Raw genomic sequence first — 17082 nt, forward strand, 5'->3', positions numbered from 1 at the left:
GTAAGGAGGGACTTTAAGCCCTGCCTTCTGTGCTGCGGCCTGCTGCCTGCTGGCTTTAACTCTGAAGAAATATGTGAAAACGGTAGAATAAAAACACATAAACGAAATCATTACAATAAAAAGGTTAATAAAACAAGAAAAATACAATAATGTAAATGCAAGAACATCTGGAATCTCGCATGATGGCCATCCTGGTGGAGTTTGACTGCCGTGCAACCTCTGTAGGCTCCAGTATCGCCTTATGGTACCAGTAGCAAATGCAGAACCTCTGAGAAGGATTCAAAAGAGGGATAAATATCAATAAATGGCTTCTATCTACAAAACTATTCCTGCTTTTGGGGTCGTCTCATTGTTGCCCCTTTAGTGCTCCTGTTGTGAACGTCATTAAGACCCGAACAGACGGCACTGATTCACAGCCCCCTCTACTGCTGACCTGATTAGATCAATAATCTCAGTGTTTCACTGGCTTTATATTTTACTCTGATTAAGTGTTCCCCAAATGTTTTTGAGCAGTGTTTGTGAATATTATTTTATGCCGATGCAATAGAAACAGCCGCCTCCATCTGACAGTAGCCATGGGTTGCTATGAGCTTCCTGTATGATAAACTGGTATAAAAAATGCCACAGTATGATGGTACATGCACAGGTCTTTTAAACAAAAAATCTATACTGTATTTCTTTTATTTAAAACAAGAAAAACAACAATTATTAAATTATCAGAATGATGCGACAGAAAAGTGTTTCTGTTTTAAAGCTACGACTCTAACCTTTGTGTGCAGACAGCCGACCTGAGCCTCAGTCTGTCATTCCTTTAGTGAAGCACAGAGAGAAGTTGGTCCAACTTTCATAAAGATGTCTGACATCCCCACATTTATTACTGGAAGCTAGACGGATCCAATATTTCCTATTTTTCTGTTTTTGTTTTTTTCTTATTGGCTTCCCTCCAACTCCAGAGTATTCTGAGAGGTAGACCTTCACTACGTGTCTTTGTTGGGCTTACATTTGCTCTGTGGGGGGGCGCTCAAAGTTTTTGTTGGCATTGTGGGTATTGGTGGCTGGACCCTTTCTTCTTCCACCTTTTTTTCTTTTTAAAATGCTGTGGCATTAAAGGGGCCTAGCCATGTACTATGACCATAAAAAGAAAACGCAAAGAAACATTTGATGCGACCGTTGTAGGAGCCAGCTGACCGTCCTGTATTGCCTCGGGGTAAAGTCAGCTCGGTGCGGTTGAAGACCAACCAGATCTACAGGGTTAGGGTTACTTGCTGACTCGCTCAAAAATAAAATTAAGCCAACAGGGCGTAATAATTTCTACAGAAAATCTTTGTATGCTACCAGTGTGAGCTACTAGCATAGAATTGTGTAAAGTCATATTACGTGGCTAGGCTCCTGTAATACTACTACTATGGTAAGATGGACTGCAGGGACAGCTTCTTTTGTTTACCATCAACCAGAGTTGCATGAAATGGTAAAAACATGCAGTTATATGATAATGTTGTTGAACGGTGTGATTAAAACATAACCTGCATAGATAAACAAATAATTAGAAAGTGTCAGTGTCTTTTTCTTTCTTTGGCTTCATTGCAAACATGGATCCCAGATAATGAGTCGACTGTCCAGCTTCTGGACACAGAATTCCTCATTTTTATCTGAACACGTTTTACTGAACAAGTTGCTTGGTTGTATTTTCTTACCACCTTTACCATTTAAAGTATCACTGCACAGCCCTTAAATAATGGAAGGTTATGGCCATTCTTGTGAGTGCATGTTTGGTTAACAGTGGAGGTGGCTGTTCATGATCAGTTTGCTATATATAGTTTTGCAGCCCTACACCAGTTTCATGTTAAATTCAAAGCAGAAAGTTAAGAGGAAAGTCTTCTGTTAAATGCCATTTAATGGTACCAACCAAAATCCTTTATTGGTAATACACTCTAAGAGGAACTGATGTACTGGTTAGTGCCCGGGGTATAAAAATGTTTAACTTTTTTCTATATGAGCAAAAATCGAAGTCAGGCTATTAAAAATCCCACCAGAGAAAAAATAGAAACATTTTTATGAAGTATTCAGGAAGAAGAACAATTAAAGCATTATTATTTAAAACATTGCGGTACTGGAAAGTGGGTTTCATACATTGATAAGTTTCTATTTTGCTGTGGATCTGTAATGTCATACAACGCTAAAGGAAATTGTGCATTTTAGTTTGTCAACTTAGAATTGTCTGTATTTTCATTTATGCTAACATAGAATCTGGATTGTTGATTTGAAAGTGTATCTGTATCATTATAAATACAGAAATGTTTCAAAGATCATGTTTTTGGCCAGGTCGCTGTGCTCTGTGTAAAATTCAAATCTGATACCATCACAGCCTGGCTGCTAAAGGTTGAGATAAGAAATGAAACCAGTTCCCAAAGATACATTTTTTTAAATCAATAAAGTTTCTTAGGATGAACACATCATATAAGTTTACAGTTTAAACAAAAATGGACGCTCAATGACCAAAACAGCGCTCTGATGAACTCATGTTCAAGTTAAAGTTGTTTTTGTTTCTTTTTAATTGCCTGTACTTTGTATTGTTAGAGTGAGATAAGCTGAATACTTTAGCATCTTTCTACCTGACAGGAGAAGGCACGCCATCCACAGCAGCGACTCCACGTCATCGTCCTCGGATGAGGAGAAGTTCCAGAGACGCAGGAGTTTGAACAGAAGTCGCTCTGTCAACAGGTGAGAGCCTCCGAAAGTGAACCCTGACTGAAGAACTGCAGGAGAACCTTATTCTGTGACAGTGACTGTGTGTGAAGCATAGGGAGACCAGCGAGTTATTGCATTGTGATTAACAGTGACTTCGTGTTTCTCCATGAAGATGTCTGCCAATGAACCTTGTGAAAGAAGACCTCCTGGGGATCCACAAAGACCGCATGAAGATCGGCGCCAGCCTCGCTGATGTAGACCCCATGCACATCGACAAAACTGTGAGGCCAGGGGAGCATTAATAAAATAAGGGGATTACGTTTATAATATTTTTAAAAAGATGATCGAGATGGACAGCTTGTTCTGTAATTATAGGATTACATGGAATGATTAGTGTGAACCATGAACAATTGCCAAAGTATTCACATCCCTTGAAGTTTCTGACCAAACGAATGCATACCGCCTAGATAAATGTCAGTACACTCAGAGGTCACCTAGTTAATACAACAAAAAAAGAGTAAAATATATAGTTTGATAATAAAGGACGTAGCCAGGGTAACCTGACTCTCTCCAGATGGATGTCGTTCTGCAGAGCTCCACATATCCATCTGGGATGTATTTCAGAAGGAGGGGCCTTATCAAAAATCCTTGCATATGATTGGATAAACCTCTTGTCCTTCATCTTTACTGATGCGCTACAAGGTCTTGCCAAACCCGGTCGGGAGAAGGGTGAAAACATGGTTTCCACTAACAAAAGCCTTTAAAGCCGTTCTCTGGTGTTGTTTTAAACAATTAATATTCTGTAGATTGGACAACACTGATGAAATGGCAGCATCGATGTTACAGCTTGCTTTTTCACTGCGAGCTGCCATTGTTGTCTGAATCCAAACAGTCGCTTCTCTGATGCGTCACATATACGAAAATCCCACATGGCGATCCTGGTTAAGGTTGGAATCATAATTCCATCTCAAATACAAGGTTTTAAAGAAAACGTTGCCTCTGTCCAACTCATGATGTTTTAGCAATTTAACAGTTTAGTCACCAATCATATTGGGGCACTAAGCCTGAATGCAGGGTGCTTAAATAATTAGCTAACACTCATTGCACATCTGTGATATTGTGCCTACCATAAATTAGCCATTTATTGTGCAGCGTAGGGCTGGGCGATATGGACTAAAAAATAAATCTCTGATTTTATCATACCAAATCCGATTTAATCGATTTTTTTTTCCCTCCTTTTTGTTTCATAAAAAGAAATTAAAGAAATTATTTTAAAACCTTTCTTTTATGTCAAGCATTTCGTCAGGGATTGACCTGAATTCAAAGTGCAACTAAAAACAAGCTGTGAAACATGCTTGTAAAACAAGATGGCAGCCGTACCATTATAAACAATAAAAATATAACAAAACATTTGCTGCTAGTGGTATTACACACTGCACTTGTGAACTTCAAACTAAGTAAAAAAAAAAAGTAAATACGTAAATGAAGTACCTCGTATTATGGTTAAAAAAAAGTTTCTACTTAACAATATTTTGACAATAATTTGCCTAAACATATATTCAGCATCACATGCTGTTCTCTTCATGGAAACCCAATGAGTGTATTGGCAAAATAAAATCCAGATTTTCCAAAAATGAAATCTTAAAGAATTGTAAATTCGAATTAATCGATTAAATCGATTTATCGCCCAGCCCTAGTGCAGCGCTGTGTGAGGATTATAATATTCATCAGGAGTTAATAGGTAGATGCTCAATATTTGGTCATGAATGTAGAAAACGTGAAACTGCATAAGAGTTGAGACCCGGGTGGATGGATCAAAACGTTTCCCACGTCAAAGTCCAGATCTAAATGCAACTGAGAATCTTTTACATATTATATGTATGATGAAACGCATTGTAATATTAAAGTGAACAAGTTCACAGCCTATCACTACGTTTTCCGGGCCGTACGTCTATGTTGGGTTTCACAAATGTTAAAAGCACGGCGTGTATTTGGCACAGAAGAATCCTAACCATCTGGTTTTCCTCCTGCTCCAGGTTCGGTTTGACAGCATCGGGGGTCTGAGCAGACACATCTCAGCCCTGAAGGAAATGGTGGTGTTCCCTCTGCTCTACCCAGAGGTGTTTGAGAGGTTCAGAATACAACCACCAAGGTGAACGACGTGGCGCCCATGGAGTGGTGCCGTTTGTTGGTTGTAGAAAAGAGCTTCTAGATGCAACTCGTGTTGATAAGCAGGAGCCAAGTCTGAGCTGCAGTTTTTGTTGCGGGAAAAAAAATTCAGATTAAATTTAGTCTGCATATTATGTTATATTAAGTTTTGTATCCAGGTTTTGTTCATGATAGATTCTGCTGTTTAGCATCTCTTGCTGCTGTAGTTCGTGTTTGAGCCACTCTTTTTGCTCACTGATCGTCTTTGTTTCCTGCTTTATTGAGATCTTCTCCTCAAACCTGATTTCCTTCTCCCCTCCCGCCTACAGGGGCTGTCTGTTCTACGGGCCTCCGGGCACGGGGAAGACCCTGGTAGCCAGAGCCCTGGCCAATGAGTGCAGTCAGGGGGAGCGAAAGGTGGCCTTCTTTATGAGGAAAGGAGCAGACTGCCTGAGTAAATGGGTGGGAGAATCAGAGAGACAATTACGGCTGCTCTTTGATCAGGTAAAGCTCCGCTAAAATCCTTCCTGTGCATTATTCTTAGAGATTTAGGTTGTTTTTCTTCACTTTGCTACTGATCTTTAATTAACAACCAGTCAGGAAAAGCTGATTCTCACGCATCACCTTTCATGGATATGTCTAAATAAAGCCAGTTCTTTATGTCCTGCTGCTGCTGTTGGTGATTGTTACTGATTTTTTATTTTAGGCCTATCAGATGCGCCCGTCCATCATCTTCTTTGATGAGATCGATGGTTTGGCTCCAGTCAGGTCCAGCCGTCAGGACCAGATCCACAGGTTGGCATTTGTCTCTTTTTCTACCGCTCCTGGTGTGAGTGGGGTACTGGTACCTACGTTTGAAAAGCTGACAAAAAAAAAAAAAAAAAAAAGAGCTGACTAAAATATAGACTACAGCTATTGCTGTTTCTGTCTGCATAAAAAAAGACTAATTCAGCTTTTTTTAAATTATAGTTCTAGAAATAAATAACATACATCCATGGTGTGTTGGTATTTCATGTCCATACAGTCATGGTTTGGAAACTAAAAGGTTGACATCCATCGCTTTTATTTTAATTGTTGCCCTTCTGTTTTAAGTAAAGTAGTTACCATAGATCATTGAACATTTAATACATTTTTTTTTTTGAAGAAATACAATGCAATGAAGTCATGTGTTCTTTTTTTAACCAAAGTATTTTTATACTATGAGAATCTCAGAGAGGCCCATTCCTACACAGCTCCACCTACAATGAGAACCCCGTTAGAAACTAATGATGGTTGATCAGGATTCATTGTTTATACCTTTTTATTTTTCTCGTCTCTCTGCAGTTCAATCGTGTCAACCCTGCTGGCTCTGATGGACGGGCTGGACAGTAGAGGAGAGGTCGTGGTTATCGGAGCTACCAACAGACTGGACTCCATTGACCCAGCTCTGAGGAGACCCGGACGCTTCGACAGAGAGTTCCTGTTCGGCCTGCCGGACCGAGAGGTGTGGAAGATTTTAAATAAACTAAAACGCGGCTGATTTACCGACGGACCGATCCACCACAGGACCGCAGCAATAAAACGACATTAACGATCATCCTGGGTCTCTGTAGTGCAACTTGAAATAAGCGTCATATTTGTGACTCTCTAGCTTTTTAAAAGTTTACTTTTATATCTTTAAAGTTACATAAATACATGTCATTTTCCAGTGTAGTTAAAATCAGATGTAACATTTGAACAATTTAATTGATTTACTTTTAAACCTTTAAAATTTGTTTAAAATTAAAAAGGTTAATTTTAACATATTTTATGATCAAGATTTAAATTAAAGATATTGTTTCCTTATTAATTACAGGCCAGGAAGGAGATTGTGAGGATCCACACCAGGCAGTGGAGTCCTCCACCAAGTGAGGCTTTCCTGGAGGAGCTTGCAGAAAAATGTGTTGGTAAGTTTAACCTGCAGCAGCAACAAGCTGGGAGAAACATCCTTCCTGGGTTTTCTTCTTTTTCTTGCTGTCTATCAAAGTCATTGTTGTGGTTCAGAAGCTGAATCAGCTAAAGGAATAACCTTCATGTTTCTCAGTTCAACAATCATTCTTATTCGTATCAACAATTTGAGCTTTAAATTTATGCTACCAGTAATTTTACTGAACCCCCCCCCCCCCCCCCCACAGGCTACTGTGGAGCAGATATCAAGGCAGTGTGCTCTGAGGCCGCATTGTGCGCTCTGCGGCGCCGCTACCCGCAGATCTACTCTTCATCCCAGAAGCTGGTTCTGGACGTGAACTCCATCGTCATCACTAACAAAGACTTCAAGTGCGCCATGTCCAAGATGGTACCGGCTGCCCAAAGGTAGAGCAAAGCTGCTGTGAAAGTTTTGTGTGTTCTCTTTTTGTCTCCCATTATAGTTTGAATGTCGTTCAGCTCTTAAATCTTTAGATGTTGGGTTAATTTTTTATTTTTTTTTCTGTCCTCAGGGCAGTCGTGTCACCAGCTAAGGCGCTGATTCCCACCATCCGACCTCTGCTGAGCGCCACCCTGCAGACGATACTGCACACAGTGAGGCGAGTGTTCCCGCATGCCGAGCAGGGGCTGAAGAGGAAGAGAGAGCAAGGTGCGCTTTTTTTGTTTCTTCCTGTCACAGAGAGGAGCGCAGCGCCTTTAATGTTGCTCTGTGTGGTTCCTGGTTTGCAGGTGTGGGCTGCGGGGCGTCAGATGAAGAGCTGATGTTTAGTGAGGAGGAAGAGTGCGAGGTCTCCTCCAGTGGACCGGCGTCTCAGGCTCAGTTGAAAATCCCTGCTGCCAGCGGCCTTCTGAACCTCAACGGGTAGCTCAGTCTGTCTTTCTCATGCTTTATGTTGAGTACAACGTTTAAGTAAATCCTAAGCTGTGTAATCTTTTATAATCTGACTTGTGTGAGTTTCTGCAACAGTATTTGATTTCTAAAAGTTAACAGAAGTCGAACAGAAACGAGCGTTCTTGTCTGCCGTCCTGTTTAGGAGCGTGTTGAGTCAGCCGACGTCCTACCGTCCCAGACTGCTGCTGCAGGGCAGACCGGGCTCGGGTCAAAGCTCACATCTGGCCCCTGCTGTTCTCCACGCTCTGGAGAAATTCACAGTGTACACCCTGGACATGGCCGTCCTGTTTGGAGCCAGCGCAACGGCACCTGAAGAGACCTGCGCAAATGTGAGCTGGAGACCAAGGAAGTTTAGCACAGCCTGAATCTGGATGTACTGTAATGTCAATTATAAGCAACAAATATGGACGTCTTCTCACATACATATAGAAACAAAGCTTAAAGTCTTACTGGGATACTCTGCGGGTTCTTTTCTTTTTTTGCAGCCTTGTCAAATTCAGTGTGATCTCTTTGGTAGACCTCACTGGCCAAAATGGCTGCCACAGAAACTGTAGTTCATGGGCCCCGCCTCCTGACATCGTGGAGAATGGGGATAAATTTGTGCTACAGACAATTTTACCTTCATCTTCAGGGTAGAAAAGGTAGAAGAGTGAATTTCATGTTAAAATAGTTTTTTAAAAGCAGGCATCTTGAGGAATTATTTTTCAATTTTTTATTTTTTTTAATGTGGACTTTAAAGGAGTGTGATTATGTTTGGGCTTCACTTGGTGGTGGCAATAATGTCAGAACAGACACATGGAAACCTGGCTGGTTTTAACGTCGTAGAAACACAGCAGAACAACTTTGCTGGGACCTTGATCAGCTTTCCTGTTATCTGCTGAAAGTATTGTGCTCCCTTGCAGCCTGAATGGACCTCAGACATGTTTTAACTTGTTGTATTTCTGTCCTTTTTCTGGCTTCACTTTAAACGCATCACTGATGCTGAAGATCAGAAACTTTTGAGTCTACTTTCTATAGTCAAAACTTTCACACTGAAGACTGTTGTTGCATTCTCCGACTGGAACAAAGATAAGATTTTTGAATTTCAGACCATCTGAACTGATTCCAGTCACTGACTGATGTCTCCGGTGTTCAGTAATTTTTGCTTCTAACTTCATTACTATGTAAAAATACTTGTTTCTTGATCTACTGTTTTAAGGTCCAGTAAATATCCTGAAAGGCTGATCGGTGTTTTCTGCGCCGCAGATTTTCGTTGAGGCCAAGCGGACCTCCCCCAGCATCCTGTACATCCCCCACATCGGACAGTGGTGGGAAACGGTGGGTTCTGCATTGAGAGCCACTTTCCTGAGCCTCCTCAGCTCCATCCCTGCCTTCTCGCCGATTCTGCTGTTGGCTACCTGCAGCCTCCGTTATGACGAGCTCAGTGTGGAGGTACACAAAGACGCTGCTTTTAAATTATCCTCTGCATTGACACGTGTGGGATGTTCATTTTAGGAATAGCAGATGTTAGTAGTTCACCTGTCATGCTCCCTGTTTCAGGTGCAGGAGTTGTTTCGGGTCGAGTATGGGGAGGTTTTTCAGGTGCCAGTGCCCACCAGCCGAGAGAGAAGGGACTTCTTTGAGGATCTAATCCTCAACCAGGCTGCAAAGGCCCCAGCCTCTAAAAGAAAAGCTGGTAAAAGATTTACTTGAAACAATGGTTTTATTTCAAAAAACGGCACCAGCGTGGTTTAGCTACAGAAGTGAAAACCTGGGGATTCACATGTTGGACTAAGATGGCACAAATAGGAGTTTTGAGTTCAACTGGTTGCATCATGTAGACATATGGTATCAGATGGAAGCAGGAAAGGCGATTTTAAAGATATGTATTTACATTTTGCCTCAGAAGCTTTATGTTGGTTTATTTCCCCTCATGTCTTCTGAATCTTCGATCGTCAGTGCTCCGTGCGTTGGAGGTGCTTCCGGTGGCCCCTCCACCTCAGCCTCGTCAGCTAACAGAGGAGGAGAGTCGGCGACTAGATGAGCAGGAGGAAGACACGCTCAGGGAGCTGCGGCTGTTTTTGCGCGACGTCACCAACCGCCTTTCTCAAGACAAACGCTTCAAGGCTTTTACTAAACCTGTGGATTTAGAGGAGGTGGCTGTTCGATGCTCTTCTGTTGTCTTTCTGCACATTTTCCCCTCTGAAATGTCGTCCCCGGTTTGCCCACATGCTCGTCTATAAACACTGTCTACGTGTCCACAGGTTCCAGATTACGCTGAAGTAATCAAGACGCCCATGGACCTGTCGACGGTTCTCTCCAGGATCGACCTCCATCACTACGTCACGGTCAAAGAGTTCCTGCAGGACGTGGACCTCATCTGGCAGAACGCCCTCAAATACAACCCAGATAGGGACCCTTCAGGTACCTCGTCCACACAAACCCAGACAGCCGGCACGAAGTTGCCCAAACCAACACCGAGTAGATCGTAGTTATGAAGGGGAAGGAAAAGTAAATCTGTTTTACAAAGAAGTGAGGCTTGCTCTTCTGTTTAGCAACATTTACTCAGATGCACCTAAATAAAATCCAGTACTGACGGTTGCTTTCAGAAATACCCAAATCTGTATATAATTTAATCTCTGTATAAATAAGGCTGTTATGTGAGGGTCTCAGAGGTTTGTTAGATATTAGTCAGCAGCTTAATCCATTATCTGTAAAAGGAAAGGATATGACACAAGTGCAAGCCTACCAAGACATGGCCGTCCACTTAAACTAAGAGCAGGCTGTGACAGTGGCCAAAAGAAACCAGAGTTTCCACAGCAGGAGCAAAGAAGCAGGCAATGTTGATAGGAATATGGATGGAGCGTAGGACATGATCTCATTTGCTCGCTTTCCAGTCTGACTGATGTAGATCTTTGCAGAAAACGATAGGTCAAGATTTCAGTGTTTAGAAATGCAAAGCTGGTAGAGAAACGCTCAGCTGACTCTCAGCTGGAGTCGCAGAATAATGTGCTTCAACAAATGATTGCCTCAGGACATGAACATAATAAATTCCTTTTATTTCAGATTTAATTATATTAAAACTAGTATTTCCTTCCTCTACTTAACTATGCACTACTTTATGTTTTTCTATCAATAAAATACTGATGTTTAGGATTGCATCGGGACCAAATGTGAATAAGACACTCTGTTCTAGATTTATTTTCATAAGGGAGAACTTGAGCTGGTGTGTTTCCTGCAGATCGTCAGATCCGCCACAGAGCGTGTGCCTTGAAGGACACCGTCCATGCCATCATCCGAGAAGAACTGGATGAAGATTTTGAGAAGATTTGTGAGGAAATTAAAGAGTCACGCAAAACAAGAGGTCAGTACTCTTGGTTTATTGGAATGTGCAATTCATGAAGATTTCCTTTTTGGAAAATCAAGATTTATTTATTTATTTATTTTTGCCAATGCAAAAAAAACTATATAACAGTCCTGAAAGGGGAAATTGTTTTGGTGAACGCTTGAGATCTTGAATATATGTTTAGGGAAATATATTGTGAAAATACTCTAAAGTGGAAACTTTTTTCCCGAGGGTTTCCGCTACATGAATTTGATCGTGTCGCAACGCCGTACCTTCAGAATCAATTAAAAAAATTTAGTAAACAGGCTTAAATCGGAGGCAACCGGACTTTTGTTTCTTAAAATGTTTCGATACCTATCCAGGAGTCTCTGTCAATCTTGGTGGCTCGCACCAGAGCAACCTGTAGTTGAGCGTTGCTGTTTTTAAGGACATGGAGGCCCATCCTCCTAGGCACGTTCTGATTTCCTTATTTCTAGTTTTGTTTTTTTCTTTTTTAAGGAAATTTTTTTTTTATATGTTGTGAAAAAAATCTTTAAGCCATATCGCCCAGCCCTATTGTATAGATATGTTTTATTTACAAGCGATCCATCGTATTTTCAAGAAATGCTAATTAAAATTCTATATGCATTTTTTTATGTTAGTTAAAACTAGGCGTAAAACATTGGCTTTAGTTCCAGAATAAAATGTAAACAAGTGTTCAGTGTAAACCAATCAACCCACAGAGACTAAAACACATTAATATATTTTCCTTTACTTCAGACAAATTGCTCCATATCATTAAAAAAACACCTGTAATCATGACATTCAATTGTCGTCCCGAAATCATTTTGTCTTTTATTTTGTTTGCATCCCCTCAGGCTGCTTCACGGCTCGATTTGCTCCCTCTTTCTACCACGTCCTTCCCAAACAGCCCAGATCGGCTGCAGACGCCAGTGTCACTAATGCTGTCCCCCAAAGTGAGACGGCTGAAGCCAGCGCAGCAGCTGCTACCAACGCAACGGCCTCTGCTCCTACAACTCCCAAAAACACAGGTAAGAAGTACATTTATGCAAAGAGGAAAAAGTCAGTAATGACTTAAAGGTTTGAGCAGGATTTTGAAATGTATCGTTTCTATTCCCTCAGTGCATAAGAAGAAGCGGCGGAAAAGTCGCTGGTCTACTGGGTACATCGCAAAGAAGAAGCCTTCCTCATCCCCTCATGTGTCGAGAGATGACGCGTCTGACGAGGATGACGACGACGGAGACGAAGAGGATGCTGGAAAAGACGGAGCAGCAGAGAATCTCAATGCTGCTGCAGCAAAAGAGGGTCTGGTAGATGTTGGGACAGAGCCAGCAAGTGCAGCAGGTCAGGAAGACGAGCTGAACACTCGGGTAGAGGAGACGAAGAAGGAGCCAGCTGCTAAAGACCTCATAGGAGGAGACGAGAACACTGAACGCATCTCTGTCAACACTACAAAGGACACAGAGGAAGAGGAGGATAACCAGCACACCATCACAGCAAAGATGGTTACTGAACATCAGGGAGAGGAGGAGATGGAAAAGAGTCCTTCTGCTGAAGATCAAAACAGCAAAGGAGTACCGGTAGGTGAAGCGGAGCTGAATAAATCTGCTGAGCTGGTGGCAGCGGATGCAACAGAACCGATGGCGGTGGATGCAACAGAACCGATGGCGGTGGATGCAACAGAAGCATCGACCCCAGATGCGACCGCAGCTGCCAGGAGTGAGACGGACACAAGCGCAGGTTAGTTAGCAGCAGCAACGCTTTTAGCTTAGCAACCACTATATGTAAGAGTGCAAAAAAAGATTCCAAATACTTCGTTTGCTGGTGAGGACTGTGCTACAAACCACTGGGATTTGATCTGATACACTCACAAAAAGTACCGCATAGCCATGAAATGGAAGGATTGTGATAAATATTAAAAATGAAATCTTTTTTAGAGAACAATCTGAAGAGCGAGGTTTGCTATTGTATGCAGCTCCTCCATAGTCAGTACTTAGTAGAAGCACCCTTTATCAACTATCAGAGTTGATGTAGTCTTTTAGGGTGTGGGTCTGCCAGTTTGGCACAATAATGAGATTTAGGCCTGGACTTTGATTAGACCCTTCTCACAGACAAATGTGCCTCCATCTAAACCCTTCCACTGTAGCTCTGGCTGGATGTTTGGGGTCGCTATCTTCTTCTTCCCTCTTGGTCTCCTCTGTGCTTCCCTTACTCTGTGACCTTTGTAGCATTTTAGGCCATGCTGCCCAGGTCCACTGCAGTTAGACTGCCCAGCTAGCTAAACACGGCAAAATGAGAAAAAAAGTTACATTTACAGTGTAACAAAGTGTGCTTTAAAAGCAAGCCGCCGTTTCCAAATCAGATGATCAGATAACAGTGGTGTCCTAATTTCTCCCACCTAATGCACTGATCTGTTTGCCCTGGGGACTACTGCCACCACTGGCATCCAGTGCCTCAGCTAACAAAGACATTAATACCCGAGCTTGCTGTGAGACAACATTCAAACTGACTAATTCAGCCTCTGCACCCGAGTATTTTTTTTTATTGACAAATAAATGAGACGCTGTCCTTAGTTCCTGAAAATATTAAATAAATCCTCAACAGCGTACCTCTTCTAGATGTTTTAGGATATCAAGGAGGAAATCCGATACTGTGTATCAGTCAGTGGGGAAACTCCTCTGTCTGTGGCTGTAGTGTAACCACGGTGTGTGAATCTTTGTTTCCTTCCTCAGAGCGAAACGTGAGACGAATGACCCGTGCCCTGAAGAACACCGTGCTGCAGCAGCACATGATCCCAGTGGACAAAGCTCTGCAGATCCTCAACGCGGAAAGTCCTCCTCTGGTTGTGGACCGAGACAGGTTAAAGGTCGGTGATGCTGTGGAAAACTCACCTTTTGTTGTTCTGTGAGAATGGGGGGGGCTCGATGGCATCTCTAATTACCCTTTGGGCTGTTTTTTTTCTTAATTTTAAACCAGGAGCTGCTGGATAAGGTGGTGACAAAGACTGAAGGCTACGAGGTCTACAAGCTGGAGAAGCTCTATGCTCTCCTCTGCCAGAGCATCTACAGACACAGACAAGACTACAACAAAACAGCGTTGATACAGGTTAGTTCTGCCTTTTTATAAAGGATTTGTTTAGTGGAAAAGTCTAACTCTAGGTTAAACTCTTATGCCCTGTAAAAACAACCACATTGGAAAAGTGACATTTACAGAGATTACCACAGATTTATGGCAAATAAAACTCTTTGAGTTTGTTTAATTCAAGTTGATATTCTGTGATGTTGATATTCTGTGATGTTGATATTCTGTGATGTTGAGCCTCAGTGACATTAAATGACATGCATTCATACATGCTGCATGTGGCTGACGTGTTTCTCTCTTCTTTTTTTTTATTAGGAGTTGGAGCAAGAAATCGAAGACTTCTGATTTTCAAACGTCTTCTAGAGAAAAAATGTGATAATCCTTGTCAGCCATGTAAATATACAGGAATTGGTCCTATTTTTATGTAGAAAACAAGTTATCTATATTTGTATTCTAGCTGGAACTTTGTACTACATGGTATTTATATGTAATTAAACGGAATTCCACTTATTGTTGTGTGCTTTTCTTTTGTAAAATCAATGTTCGTACTTGTTGCGCTACAAAATGTTTTTACACTTTCTAGACAAGTTACCGAGAGTAAGACTAAATATTAAAAGAATTGTTAAAGTAGCAGCTGCCATTGTGTAAAGTTAATTTATAAAAACACTTATTTTCATCACTGTTTCAAAATGTTGAGGATTAAATTAGATTTTTTTTATTGCAAGGCAATTTTATTTATAAGCACTTTTCAGTAACGAGACGATTCAAAGTGCTTTACATGAACAAAACAAACAGGAAAGAAATGCATTACATAGACAGAGGGAAAAACATTAGAGGTAAGCACATTGCATTGCAACAGCAGCAGATCAGATAAAGTATAAGACAAGTTGGACTCAAACAACATTTAAAGGCAACACTAAACAAATAGGTTTTTAATCATGATTTTTAAGGAACTCAGGGTTCCAGCACTTTTACAATCTGCTGAGAGTTTGTTCCAGATAAGGTTTAAATAAACAGCCATAGAAGACAATAAAACAGGCCTAATGTGTAGAAGATCGAACTGAAAGATTTGTGTGGATAACCTCAAAACCCAGTTCCTTTTGTGCCCCTCATCTTTTCCACACTGTCACATTTTATTTGATACACCAACACGAAGTGGTGCCTAGTAGTGAAGTGAAAGAAAATGTAATATATTGTAGGCTATTCAAGAATATTTACAATATTTTTTTAAATTTATAAAAAAAAAAAATCAAATGTCTTCATGTATTCAGCAGTAATGGTGCTCCTTTTCACAAAGCTGTCAGACTGGATATGAGAGCATTACTATTCAAGTCTCGCCACAGATTCTCAATGGGAACGTGTCGACGTTTTGAACCATTCTGACACATATGTTTGGATTTAAACCTTTCCTGGCTTCACATTTGGGTTTGTCCTGGAAGCTACACCTCTCGTCTCAAGTCGTAGCAGTCTCCAACAGGTTTCCATTATACATCCCCTCACCATGAGGCTGCAGACCCCATGTTTTCCCCTGGCGGATGGCATTATCAGGTCTATGTGTAGGTTTCCTTCACATAAAGCTTTTTGTATATAAGCCAGAAAGTAAATAAATGGTTTCAATTTATTAGACCACTGTCGGAGTAAAGGGGGCAGAGCAGGGCCGGAGTCTTATGCCTCAGACCCACCCACTTAAGATAATAACCTATTATTATTTTAAAAAATGCATATTTATTTCATATTTCACACAATTAACTTTCACTTGTGGGCTTTGTGTATTTACTATCTTAGTTTTAACGATACAAAATATAACAAGTCACGGAAAATGTTTGGGTATAGAAAAAAGTTATATTACAACTATAGTTTGTTCTCACACTTTACAACTACTCACCACTACTGGCTCTGATTCTGACACTAAATCATGTTTTGAAATAGGGCTGGGCCTTTGTCGTATCGTTTTATCAACAACTCATCGTGATAATAATTTGGTTTTACCTTGACAACGATAAGTGACCTGATAATTAAATTGTACAGTGGTTTGCAGGCATAGTTGAACATCCTTCTCACCAATTTGATCATCCTCATTTGATGTTTCAGACTGCGGGCTCATTTTCCTGAAATAGCGGCCACATTTTTGCACCAGCCGCCATATTGGTACTCCCTATTTCCCCCCAGTAACTAGGGAATATGTGCGCTACAGCATCGAATAACGAGGATTTTCTCATGTTCAGGGGGGGCTTAAGACTTTTAATATGTCAAATGCCATATACTTTTATGTTATGTTCTAAAAATATTAAGTACTGAGAAAGTCATGTGCTGAAATATTTTGCATTTTATTCATTTAAATATTTATGTTTAACATTTATAAATATATAAATAACAATATACAAAAACATATATTTACATATGTGTATACATATATACATATACACATACTTATATATACATATATATATATATATTTAATATGAATAACATGGAAAATATTTCAGCACCTAATTTCCTAGTAGTTGATAGTGTTAGTACATCCACTGACTGTAGAATTACCTGTGAAACGTTTTCACACAGCCAGAAAACTGCTTGTTGTTGCAACCAAATCCTATGGGATTCTGAGAGAGTAGGGAGTAGCAAGATGGCGGCCAGTGACTTCAGTTTTTCGGCAAAATCAGCACTCCAGTGTATTATATAGCTCAGTGGGCAGCATAGCGTGTGTGATGCACTCTAGTGTCATGACTGAACAGCGACCCAAAAAAAAAAAAAAGAAAGCAAATATCTCCCAAATATCAGACCGCGCCCACCAGAAATTGTCCCGGTCCTCCCAATTAGCCACTCCCAGCCTGGGGCAGCGTAAAAATTTCATGCCACACTTTTCAGATTTATTTCTAACTGCTTAGTAAAAACACATTTTCTTCCATTATTAAACTATGTGCTACTTTGTGTTGGACCCAACACACAGAATCCTTATAGACTATAAGCTCTGGTTGTGAAAATGTGCCAAAAATAATCAAAA

General features: G+C 40.9%; 1 protein-coding gene and 1 non-coding gene across 3 annotated transcripts in view; both read left to right on the plus strand.

The window, feature by feature from the left end:
- The window catches only part of LOC105919623 (ATPase family AAA domain containing 2), a 38927-nt gene extending 24338 nt beyond the window's left edge, over nt 1–14589 (plus strand). For both annotated transcript variants that reach the window (XM_036129043.1, XM_036129044.1), the window contains 21 exons: nt 2620–2721; nt 2861–2969; nt 4725–4840; nt 5166–5340; nt 5543–5631; nt 6160–6319; nt 6671–6761; nt 6990–7167; nt 7293–7429; nt 7510–7642; nt 7815–8001; nt 8918–9103; nt 9212–9347; nt 9611–9807; nt 9916–10075; nt 10893–11015; nt 11855–12028; nt 12120–12737; nt 13730–13863; nt 13974–14102; nt 14394–14589. In XM_036129043.1, coding sequence (XP_035984936.1) covers nt 2620–2721; nt 2861–2969; nt 4725–4840; nt 5166–5340; nt 5543–5631; nt 6160–6319; nt 6671–6761; nt 6990–7167; nt 7293–7429; nt 7510–7642; nt 7815–8001; nt 8918–9103; nt 9212–9347; nt 9611–9807; nt 9916–10075; nt 10893–11015; nt 11855–12028; nt 12120–12737; nt 13730–13863; nt 13974–14102; nt 14394–14423 — 3364 coding nt within the window. In that variant the 3' untranslated portion in view covers nt 14424–14589. The remainder of the gene's footprint in view (nt 1–2619; nt 2722–2860; nt 2970–4724; nt 4841–5165; nt 5341–5542; nt 5632–6159; nt 6320–6670; nt 6762–6989; nt 7168–7292; nt 7430–7509; nt 7643–7814; nt 8002–8917; nt 9104–9211; nt 9348–9610; nt 9808–9915; nt 10076–10892; nt 11016–11854; nt 12029–12119; nt 12738–13729; nt 13864–13973; nt 14103–14393) is intronic.
- On the plus strand, nt 8153–8287 carry LOC118558600. The gene has a single exon (XR_004928361.1). It is a non-coding gene; the product is annotated as a small nucleolar RNA SNORA5 (small nucleolar RNA).
- Nucleotides 14590–17082: the final 2493 nt, after the last annotated feature.

The sequence above is a fragment of the Fundulus heteroclitus genome, unplaced genomic scaffold (genome assembly GCF_011125445.2).
Source record: "Fundulus heteroclitus isolate FHET01 unplaced genomic scaffold, MU-UCD_Fhet_4.1 scaffold_132, whole genome shotgun sequence".
Taxonomy (NCBI): Eukaryota; Metazoa; Chordata; class Actinopteri; order Cyprinodontiformes; family Fundulidae; genus Fundulus; species Fundulus heteroclitus.